Here is a 12395-nt window from a genome sequence, read left to right on the forward strand (position 1 = left end):
CACACAATAAAAAATTTTGTGACAACCGTTATAAGACGATGTCGCTAAATACTTGCAAGAGATTCCACAAGTTCATAGACACGCTGCCGCTAAATATTCGCAGGAAAATCCACAAGTTAATACCGGGAATGCCTGTTAGACATCTTACATTCACGAGTAGCGATTTGGGTAGTGAACACTTCGATGAATGAAACGTGTTATCTTTACAACAGTTGACAAACACAGAATGTAACTTCAAAACAACACGCCCTCCAAATACGAACCTGATTGAAAGAAATAATGATAATCAAATCCTTGATGACAGCAACACTCATAACAGTGACAAAACAATTACATTGACAATCAGGTTATGTTATTTTTAAAATGTTTCCTTTTCTTTTTCATAACTTCTTTAACACACTACTCCTCCGCTGCGAAGCGCAGGTATTTTGCTAGTAAACAATATGCGGTTAATTTCAGTGTATATGATAAAGCTTCATCAGAGATGTGGATCTAAAAAAGAAAAGGGAAACCTAACTGGAACAAAAGCACTCCTTTGATGCTGGGTGCCGCTAGTTTGCAAAACTGAGCGGACAACTTGCATACACCAGGGTTTGAGCTACCGTGAAAATGTGCATGGCTTTACGACAAGTTTAGGTTTTATACATCGCAACTTGAGCGTGGAAATGGGAGTATGCAACATTTTTGTGCGTATACACCATTTATACATGAAGCACCAGGAGTGTGCTTACCATAGAATGATCCCACTTTATTTATTTTTACATTTGTTGTCTTTTAAATTCTTTACCAGTTTCATTTAGAAAATGGTATGGTATATTCTGTTGGCTGAAAGAAAAACTGTCTATTTGTCAGGCTACTGAAACATTTAAATTTGCATATTTACTCCCACAAACGAAGAAAGTGCGTTTGAAAGCAAGATGAGTTGGCATGCATTTATTCACAAATAAATTGCCCAATCAATTACTGCAATAAGGAGGCAAGTCTGTATGTCTTAGAGAGTTAAACCTGTGCTCTTTTAAAAGCTTACAGACAGGTATAACTGGGAATTTTAAACATCAGACTGACTAACGATCTGCACCGTATATCACTTTGAAAACAAACGCTGGAATAGTGGCAAATGCTCATCTGTGAAATTTTAAAGTGAAAGTGGTGCGGAAAGCAATTGCTGAGTTATACATAGACAAATGTGTCACTGTTTAAAAGCTAAACTTCTGCTGTTTTTCCACTGAATGTAATCCTTAATTTTAAAATAAAGACGATCTTAGTTACAGTGTGTGAAAACCTTGTGCACAATAGAAGTAGGCTGTGCAGCGGCCATTTTGGCAGTGGGGAAAATGTAGAAAATTACTGGCATACAAAATTTTAACAGGAAAATTGTGAACTTCAAGTATAATTGTACAGAAATGAATGACTTTATGCATCTTCTGTAAAATTTTGCCTTATTATCAGTTATGATGTTAAAATATTGTCATTGATGAATGTGGTTAAAAGTCAGCACATGCAATTGCTTAGCATGAATACTGGTAAATCTTAATTTGTTCACCTACATTGCTCAAATCAGTCAATGGGAGTGGCTTTTCAAACAGAGGTCTTTTACATTAGAGAAATAACATCATAAATATGCTTTGCTTTGGAGAGTTTCAATATCATGATATCAGTACATGTTCTACCAGTGCCTATGTGGAGACCAAATATTGGCCTGACATTTAGGTGATTGATATTGTCATTAGGGCCCTACTGTTGACCCTACCTAGCAAGAGCATACTGACTAAAAAAGATCACAAAATAGTGGTTCCCTTCAAAAAACAAAATGGCGTCTTTGGAGAACATTACTAAAAATAACTCAAAATATATACATTAGGCATGAATTTCAAAACTCTAGAATAAATTTATACCTTTTCCTGAAAGTCAAAGGAAAACCCAGAAACAAATCAAATAGAACAGAGGATCATAATACATTGTGGCTGATCGAAATGAGATTAAGGATACCTAGTAGAGATACATGGAGAAGTTACTGATTGAGTAGAACAAATATGATGATGACATTTGTTGTGAGGAACCAGAAGGACACAGCTTTAAGTTTTTGTAAGAAAAGGTTACAAAAGCACTGAAAAAAGTGAAGATAGTAAGAGCTTGCTGCCCCAACTGTAGTTGTGTTGGAAATCTTGAAGTCAACAGTAGGTCATTAGGTTTAGTGGGTGACAAACTTATATACAACAATTGTTTGTGATGACATTTATCCTGAAGACTTGAAAACGTGTGCTCTTTCTGGTATACAAAGAAAGGGGTGACCATTACAGAGTAGGGCATATCGAGCAATCAAGCTTAAGTAGCAGGTACTGAAGGTGGTTTAGAGTGTGCTAGAGAAAATAATCATGTGAAATGGAACCGAATGGAGCTGGATATTGCCATCAGAAAAATGCAGAAAAGGATCAGATGAAGAGAAAGAAACCTACATTATAGGTTTTTAGAGGGAGAAGTTGTATAATAGTATGTATGCATTAAGAGGAGGTTAGGCAGGCATTAACAAAGACAGGTTTGGACAAATATTTAATGTCTACAGTGAAGGAAGTATACGAGGAAACACCAGCAGTGGACAGAAAAGCAGATATGGGACAGTAAACGTTTTGAAGTGGGGCTGCACCAGGGACCCATCTGAGTACATTGCTTTTCGTAATACTGATAGAGGTGGTGACCAGTAAAGGGCATAAATTATTGCCATAAAAGCTCTTGTATGCCAGCAGTCTCATATTGATGGAAAAAAATGAAGTGTACATGAAGGAGAGAAAAGTAAAATACATTAGCTGGTTAGTTTGTAAGCAAAAGAATTGAAAATTAATGCAGGATGTTGTGATGCCCTGGCTGCCCACAGCAATGAGGACACACTAGCAAGCAAAGGTTGGTACAAAAGTGCATTGTGCTTTTTTATTTAACAACAAAGTGTCCAAATAAATAATCCAAATAAAGAATCAAATAGCACAAGTGCTTAAACAATGCAAATAAAATCTGTCAAAAAATAAATTATCAATAAACAATCCAAAAGAAATAAAACCAGAAGAATAAAATTTGGTGCTTCACTCTCTTCTCTAAGCCTTGCTGCTTCTCTTAATCTTCTCAGCCTCCACTCACCCATCAGGTTTGCTCAGCAAGAGCTGAGACACTGGCAAGCACGATCAACCTTTTAAAACTAGCTTGCGTCTGCGTCCCAACCGCCCAAGTCCGATTCCCTCATCCCCCTATCTTCACACGGGCATCAGTAGGATGATCTTTTGAAGTCCATCAGTTGCTCCTTTGCCCTGGAGGCTCAGCCCATACCTCTGACTCACCACGGGGCCAACTCTTGGCCACCGGGCCTCCTGCACATTGGACCAATTTGCTCCCCCGATTGTACTCCCACTCTCTTGTTTCATAATCTCTCTCCAACCTGCTCAGGCTCCTTTAATACTCTTGTGGGTACAGGTGCCTAATTACAACCGGCAGACCATCAATGAGGAAACTGACTGAAATTATTGCACATCCATATGTAAACATAGCTATCCAAATTCATCATTAAACAATCTGCTACTATACACACCCTCATCCATGGACCATGAGTCTCACCATTTTTGCTTAAAAATCTGCACTACCCATAGTACTCACTTCACCATAGATGGTTGGAGGCAAAAGGACAGGAGGCATGGAACAGGAGGGTGCATGGTCATGTGCTGTTTGCAGCAGAGACGCTGGGAGAAAGTAAATCCAATGTAATGTCATAAGTATGTCTAGTGTTGTGATGGGTAGTCTCCATGCAGTGTTTAGGACATTTGTTTGTAGAATGTGCAATTTAAATATCAACAATTGAGTTGTTTTGAGGAAAGTAGGAAACATTCTGCTATAGAGACAACATGCTCAGTGCCGATAGAGAGTGTGAGAGGCGCATAGAAGAAATTCCAGGAGCTGCCCACATTTTGACATTTTGAAGAACAGCATAGAAATGAGATATGGCCAATGTTGTAGAAACGGAGAGCAAAGCCACAAAGAATGAAGACAAGCATAAGGTAGATGTCACAGAGTGAGAGGAAGATGAATGACAAGTTAAGAGAAAGCATTGGTGTTAAGATGATACAGCATGTGTTGTGCTGAACAGAAACACAAACTATGGTGATTTGGTCATGTAGAGCAAAAGGCATAGCATGACTGATTTTAGGAGGTACACCAAGATAAAGGAGGATAGGGTGAACCCCAAGGGACACCTATGAAGACAAAAAAAAATTGGGGAGGGCAACAGGCTAACCTGGGTAAATGTGAAAAATACCCCCTAAAGAAGTGGTGATGATGATGAAGTATACATACTATTAAATATTTTTTATTCAATCGAATTTTTTACACGCAGACTTAATACCATTAGTCAATGTCAACTCATATCAAGTGTGAAGCAAACAAGGCATTCCACCTATTTCTTTAATTAGATACATCTTAATGCTGAGAAAAAAATGTTTTTTTTTAATGTCACTGCATACAGATATTCTGGGTTTCTATGCAAATAAAGCTGACACAGTGTCAGATACACCATAAACATAAGTTTTAACCACAGTTGAATCCCCCTACAATACTGAAAAAAATTAATCAGGTTTGAGAATTGTACGGTTTCTTCCAAAGACATTCATATAAACATTAATTCACTCATTTTATGAAACAGCATATTCAAATACAGAGGTATGGTGAGTTGAAACCTAATATGCAGGATGCATTAATGTTTGAATGAAATCAGCTCTGAGCAAGATGCCATAACACTGCAAGACACACTGATGCATATTCAAATGCAGAGCCAATCCAGAGTCACCAATTAAAAACATTAATGTATTTCAGCTGCAGGAGGAAAACAAAATTACCTAATGAAGACCATTCTAGCTATCAGGGAAATGCTCAGACATCACAGAAACAGTGTCTAAACCTAGAATCTAAACAAAGGATCCTGGGGCTTAAGGCAGTGGGGACCAACAACCGCATCACAGTGATCCACTTTGATTCAGATGTTAAATAGTATTAAGCAGTAAATTCCTACAGACATATCCAAAATGAAAACAACTCAGTTCATTTACGTAAAATTCTAAACTACTTAGTTACCTTTTCAGATGCTAGACTACTGGATCTTTCAAAGCTGTCCATGCTTCCAAGACGGCTTCGCATTCTGTTGGCTCCCTAAGCAAAGATTAAAATGAATTAGAAAAATGTCAAAATGTCATAATACTGCTGTAATTAAAGATAATCGTATTACAATTAGATACTATGGATTTTGATCTCCAAAATAATTACTTATTAAGTGTGTGCTAGAGGGAAGCGTGTTTTGATCAACAGAAAAAAATGTCTCTTTGTAGATTTCAAGAAATTATTACAGGTGTTCATCTTCAGAAGGCTGGACAGAATTAAAGACAAACCAAGACCAACACAATTTTTTAATTAAGATTTTCATAACATTTTTTATATCTTTGATTTAAAATTCATCATTGCTTGTGATGTCATCTTATGTTTTTATTGTAAAAACTGCCCTGGTGGGATATGGCATCTAACTTGTTAAAGTAAGATCACCCATGAACCCCATAAGGGCTGATTGACAGACTGCTGAATATATTTGCAGTGTCCTAGGATAGGGCAGATCTACACCTTTCAGCCACAGCATTAAAACCACTGACAAGTGAAGTGAATGACATTGATTATCTTGTTACAATACAACCTATCAAGGGGTAGGATATATTAGGCAGCAAGTGGACAGCAAGCTCTTGAAGATGTGTTGAAAGAAGAAAAAATGTGCATGCGTAAGGATCTGAGCAACTTTGACAGGGACCAGATTGTTAGGGCTGGACTACTGGGTCAGAGCATCTCCAACATGGAAGGTCTTATGGGGTGTTCCCAGTATGCAGAGGCTAGTACAAAAAGTGGTCTAAGGAAGGACACTGGTGAATCACTGACAACTTCATTGGTGCCCAAGGCTCACTAATGCAGGTGAGGGGCAAAGGTTAGCCCATCTGGTTTTAATCCAACAGATGAGCTACTGTAGCACAAGTTGCTGAAAATCGTAATGCTGGCCATGTCAAAAAGGTGTAGAAAACACAGTGCATCACAGCTTGTTGCATATGGGGTTTCATAGCTGCAGACAAGTCAGTGCCCATGCTAACCCATGCCCATGAGACAGCAGCAGGGTGTACAATGGGAAGAAGCCAAGTTGATGGAAGCACTGTGATGCTCTGGGACATGTTCTGCTAGGAAACCTTGGGTCAAGGCATTCATGCGCATGCAACTTTCAAACGTTCCACCTACCTAAAGATTGCCACAGACTATATATTCGCAGCAGTGGTATTCACAAATAGCAGTAGCCTCTTTTAGAAGGATAATATGCCCTATCACACTTCAAAAATTGTTTAGAAATAGTTTGAGGAACATGAGTAAGAGTTCTAGGTGTTGACTTGGCCTCTCAAATTCCCCAGATCTCATTCCAATTGAGCATCTGTGAGATGTGCTTAGAAAATGAGTCTGACCCATGGAGGTCTCACCTTGCAGCTTACTGGACTTAAAGCATCTACTGCAAACGTCTTGGTGCCAGATACCACATGACATCTTTACAAGTCTTGTGGAGCCCATGGTCAGAGTTGTTTTGGCAGCATGAGGAGGACCTAAACAATATTAAGCAGGTTGTTTTAATGTTGTGGCTGATCGTTGCACATATATATTACTTTGGATAAGCACAATACATCCTTGTTTTTATTTTACTCCTTGGACTTTATTTTAGGATGGTTCTCCACTTTTTCTTTTGAACATATTCATCTGGAAGTCATTTATTCTATTGATTATGGCGGTCTCCTGACTCAGGAATGTGAAGCCTTAGTCCGTTTGCATTATTTTCACTTTTTATCTCTCTTTTCAAGCACCTCACTCTCCCTTCTATATCTTTCTCTTACAATTACAATATTACCTTTGTTCACTTGCTAGCAAAAGTTTTCTTCTGTCGAGTTGTAAGTTATTAATGAAATCATGTTCTATTTTCTAGCTAGAGTTGCATTTGATATTCTTTCCATGACTTCATTTGGCTGTTTCAATTCTTTGCTGTTCCTCATCTTGGGGCAGTTGAACATTTCTTTCATTCATGACTGGGGCGGGATATGAGAGGTAGAATTACCTGGCCTATTCCTTGGTGAGAAGGTCACATAAGGAGACCTCTGTTACTGTGGAATGTTTCCTAAATTATGCCTTTGGCTGGTCAGGCATCTGCATTTTTCATATGCAACAACAGATTGCTGACCAGTCAAAATTAATAATCTTCTTATGCAGACTGTTTGGACTGAGTTGATTGGTATGTCAGATTGCATATCACAAGAGAGCACTACCACTGTTCCTAACTTGCTAAGATTATGTAAATAAAGTCTGTAAATGAAAAGGGATGAAAAACTGTGCAAGTGAAAGGGCCTTGTGACAAACACACTTGTTGAAAGCACCTTAGAAAGCTCCCACTGAAAGACACAAAGCTTTCTTTTGTGTATTAAAGCTTTACAAAAAAGGTTTCAAAAATAAACAAAACAAATGCAGCATAATACATCAAAATCAACTGTCAAATTTTTTACTTTGCAACAGTAAAATTAAATGTAAATGTAATGTTATTACAGCAACTGTACCTTTCTGTTAGCACTATATTTAAAAATAAATAGCTTGTTGATATCTTACCCTTTGACTTTTTGGCATACATGGGATGAACACCAAAGTTCAAAAGACCATAAGTAAATAAAATCACACTTTACCATGAAATCCTAAACACGAGATCACTACATATTAAGAAGGTTACTGTAAGTCAGTGCAAAATGATATGGAGATACAGAGAGAGAGTGTAATGTGGTTCAGAGAGGCATAGAAATGGGGCAAGCCAATGGAGTAAAAAGAAAAAATAAGTGGTCAATGCACAATGATAAACCAGGGAGACGCTGTCATCAGGCAAGGATTGATTTGTTTTCAATCCTATTCTTGTAAAATTGATCTATTTGTATGAAATGTGTGATTTCAATAAAATTAAAAAAAGTTAAAAGTGACTTTTCTTAACAACTGATGCATCTGTCGGTTAAAAATATTTATGGTTTCGGAATTAACTAATTGATTTTTTTACGCAAACCTGCCTTTCATGATTTGCTAAATTAAACAATCACTATCTCTCACAAAATGTATAAAGGCATGTTTGCCAGAAGAAATAAGGGAGAGTTATGGTTCACAAATTAGACAAAAACGTAGCGATGAAAAATGCGTGTATCCCCTGAAAGGGATACAAACAAAAATAATTGTTACCAGTAGTTTAGATACAAGACCTCTAAGTATAAACTGAGTTGTCACAAATGATTATTCTTCATTGAGTTTAAATAAAGTCCAGGCTGTAAATGCACTTTTCATCCAAAAGTATTAATGGACTTAAATGTAGATTCCATGGTGATATAAGCTAAAACAAAGTTAATATACCACACATAAACACTTGCAGGAAAAGGTAAAACTGCAGCAAAGTCAATATCCTTTCATGGTTTTTCTCAGCTTACTTTAACAAGTATTACACACCTCATAAAACAAACACCATTGCCCAACCTACCCTTGAAAAGATATTTTCCAAGGAGCTGGTCAAGGACTTCTTAGCCTTATTTTTCAGGATGTCCAGTTTAAACCTGCCAATACTCCCAACATTTTCAGGGACTGCAGTGTTTGGTGCATTCTGTACAAAAAGATTAAGAGTGGGAAAAAAAAGAGTACAATTAATCTCAAAGATATATAAACTATTTTATAAAATACTTATTTTACATTTCCACTTGTATTAAATAGTGGCTGTGTTAATTAGTAAGTTAGTACAATGAGAGATAGAGAGTGAGTGCAGGTACAGGCATCAATTATAGTGCCATTGGTTATTCTGGTGTATCAGAAAAATAGTGTAATTATCCAACTGCTTTCCTATATTCAATATGTGCAGGTTTCCTGGATAATATTATTGGCAGTCAGTGTGGTTTAGTGGTTAAAGCTTTGGACTTCAAATCCTGCTACTGATACTATGTGACCATGAGCAAGTCACTTCAAATGCCTTTGCTCCAATTGGAAAAACCAAACGAAACGTAACCAATTGTATCTGAAATGTTGTAAGCTACCATGGGTAAAGACATTAGCCAAATAAAAAGTAACAATAATATTATTAGGTCACTTGAGCTGCTTACTCTTGAACATGCTATACAATAATCCATGACAAAAACATTTCTGGGTTACATCAATTTCTGCTTTTCCTAATGCCTTGGCTTTTGTTGATAGTCACTGCAAAACCCAGTTTTACAAGAAAATGTATTCTTTTGAATTGAAGAAGTAATAATGTGTAATTTGAGTTTATATTATCATTATTATTATAGAACTGGGTGCTATGGACTTTCTAATGGTACCAAATTATGCATTTGCATATCCGTGCTTTAACTTGTCTATAACAGTCTACGATGTGTGAGGATATCTACTTTATAACATTTACAACAACATTTATTTATATAGCACATTTTCATACAAAAAGTAGCTCAAAATTCTTTACATAATGAAGAATAGAAAAATAAAAGACACAGTAACAAAATAAAATAAATCAACATTAATTAACATAGAATAAGAGTAAGGTCCAATGGCCAGGGTGGACAGAAAAAACAAAAAAAAACTCCAGACGGCTGGAGAAAAAAATAAAATCTGTAGGGATTACAGACCATTAGACTGCCCAGTCCCCTTTGCATCCAGTGCTTGTGCCATGGTGACTGATTTGCTTATTTGACAGAGTGAAGATCGGTCTGAATTTCAATCTGACTATTTGTATGTTTGCTGACTGGCTGACCAATCACAAGCATTATCTGGTAGGTAACCATCCAAATAATGAGCCTGTGATTCAGACATAGGAATATTATATATATATTATATATATATATATATATATATATATATATATATATATATATATATATATATATAATATCTCACAAAAGTGAGTACACCCTCACATTTTTTCTTTTCATGGGACAACACTGAAGATATGACACTTTGATACAATGTAAAGTAGTCAGTGTACAGCTTGTATAACAGTGTAAATTTGCTGTCCCCTCAAAATAACTCAACACACAGCCATTAATGTCTAAACCAAAGCATGAGTACACCCCTAAGTGAAAAATGTCCAAATTGTGCCCAAAGTGTCAATATTTTGTGTGGCCACCATTATTTTCCAGCACTGCCTTAACTCTCTTGGGCATGGAGTTCACTAGAGCTTCACAGGTTGCCACTGGAATCCTCTTCCATTCCTCCATGATCACATCATGGAGCTGGTGGATGTTAGTGACCTTGCGCTTCTCCACCTTCCATTTGAGGATGCCCCACAGATGCTCAATAGGGTTTAGGTCTAGAGACATTGTTGGCCAGTCCAGCACCATTACCCTCAGTTTCTTCAGCAAGGCAGTGGTCGTCTTGGAGGTGTGTTTGGGGTTGTTATGTTGGAATATAGCCCTGTGGCCCAGTTTCCAAAGGGAGGGGATCATGCTCTGCTTCAGTGTGTCACAGTACATGCTGGCATTCATGGTTCCCTCAATGAACTGTAGCTCCCCAGTGCCGGCAGCACTCATGTAGCCACAAACCATGACACTTACACCACCATGCCTGACTGTAGGCAAGACACACTTGTCTTTGTACTCCTCACCTGGCTGCAGCCACACACGCTTGACACAATCTGAACCAAATAAGTTTATCTTGGTCTCATCAGACCACAGGACATGGTTCCAGTAATCCATGTCCTTAGTCTGCTTGTCTTCAGCAAGCTGTTTGCGGGTTTTCTTGTGCATCATCTTTAGAAGGGGCTTCCTTCTGGGACGACAGCCATGAAGACCAATTTGATGCAGTGTGCGGCATATGGTCTGAGCATGGACAGGCTTGACCCTCAACCCCTTCAACCTGTGCAGCAATTGCTGGTAGCACTCATACGTCTATTATTCAAAAGACAACCTCTGGATATGCCCTGTAGTGGGCTGGCACCCTGCCCAGGGTTTGTTTCCGGCCTTGTGCCCTGTGCTGGCTGGGATTGACTCCAGCAGATCCCCGTGACCCTGTAATTAGGATAAAGCAGGTTGGATAATGGATGAACCTCTGGATAGGACGCTGGGCATGTGCATTCAACTTCTGTGGTCGACCATGGCAAAACCTGTTCTGAGGTGAACCTGTCCTGTTAAACCATTGTTTGGTGTTGGCCACCATTCTGCAGCTCAGTTTCAGGGTGTTGATAATCTTCTTTTAGCCTAGGCAATCTTTAAGTAGAGCAACAATTCTTTTTTTCAGAACCCCAGAGAGTTCTTTGCCATGAGGTGCCATGTTGAACTTCCATTGACCAGCATGAGTGTGAGAGCGATAACACCAAATTTAACACACCTGTTCCCCATTCACATCTGAGACCTTGTAACACTAACAAGTCACACTGGGGAGGGAAAATGGCTAATTGGGCACAATTTGGACATTTTTCTCTTTGAGTTGTACTCACTTTTGTTGCCTGTGGTTTAGACATGAGTTGAGTTATTTTGAGGGGACAGTAAGTTTACACTGTTATACGGTAGCCAAATCTTCAAAGGCTATGTTTACACAGCACCTAAAAGTGATTGTATACTGACTTTTAGACTGTATCTGATTTTTTTTTTGATCACTTATTTTTTAAGTTATTTTGTGACTGATTGAAGTTTGATGACAGTACAGTTGTTTATCCTGAATGTGCCCCACTCGCACAAAATGAATAAATGTTTCAAGTCCTTGTCTTTTTTTGCTAATCACTCTTTTTTAAAAAGCATCAGATCTATGTCACATATTAATGTAAAAATTGGAATGGAGCTGCAGTGTGAATGTATCTGGTTTTGTAGTTTTATAATTCAAACATAATTGGTTGTACAGTAGTGGTTTAACAACAGTGCATTTGCTATTAACAACATGGCTACATCGTTCTTGAAAAGGAATAACAATCTAAAATGACAAAATTTACAATAATTCCACCAAAATTGATAAATTGACCAAGCCAGGAAATTTCAAACTTGATTATAACTATTAATCATAATAAAATAGCTGCAGTGAAAATATTAATTAAAAAATTCCCAACACACAGTGATCCCAGTCCTGAGTTTCTCTTTGCTGAAGACAGTAACTACTCAAACTACTTGGACATCAAATCAAATCAAACCAGTGCTTTGTCTAACCAGATTGTTGCAATTCAGGTAAAAAACTGCTATGGTGTTAAATTTTGAAACATTTTAAGATGTGACTATTTATTTACTTTGATTAATTTTCTGAATGCTGTTATTTCTACCTAGGTCTGAGACTGTCTGGTTGCTCTGTACATCTTTAGTAATAGGCTTGTAGGA

The 12395-nt window shown here is 37.6% G+C and overlaps 1 protein-coding gene across 3 annotated transcripts in view; it reads right to left on the reverse strand.

The window, feature by feature from the left end:
- tbc1d4 (TBC1 domain family, member 4) overlaps positions 1-12395 on the reverse strand; it is a 211357-nt gene that overhangs the window by 69027 nt on the left and 129935 nt on the right. For all 3 annotated transcript variants that reach the window (XM_039745342.1, XM_039745341.1, XM_039745343.1), the window contains exons 8-9: positions 8597-8716; positions 5107-5181 (exon numbers count right to left, since the gene is read on the reverse strand). In XM_039745342.1, the coding sequence (XP_039601276.1) occupies positions 5107-5181; positions 8597-8716 (195 nt within the window). The remainder of the gene's footprint in view (positions 1-5106; positions 5182-8596; positions 8717-12395) is intronic.

Source organism: Polypterus senegalus, chromosome 2, assembly GCF_016835505.1.
Source record: "Polypterus senegalus isolate Bchr_013 chromosome 2, ASM1683550v1, whole genome shotgun sequence".
NCBI lineage: Eukaryota > Metazoa > Chordata > Cladistia > Polypteriformes > Polypteridae > Polypterus > Polypterus senegalus.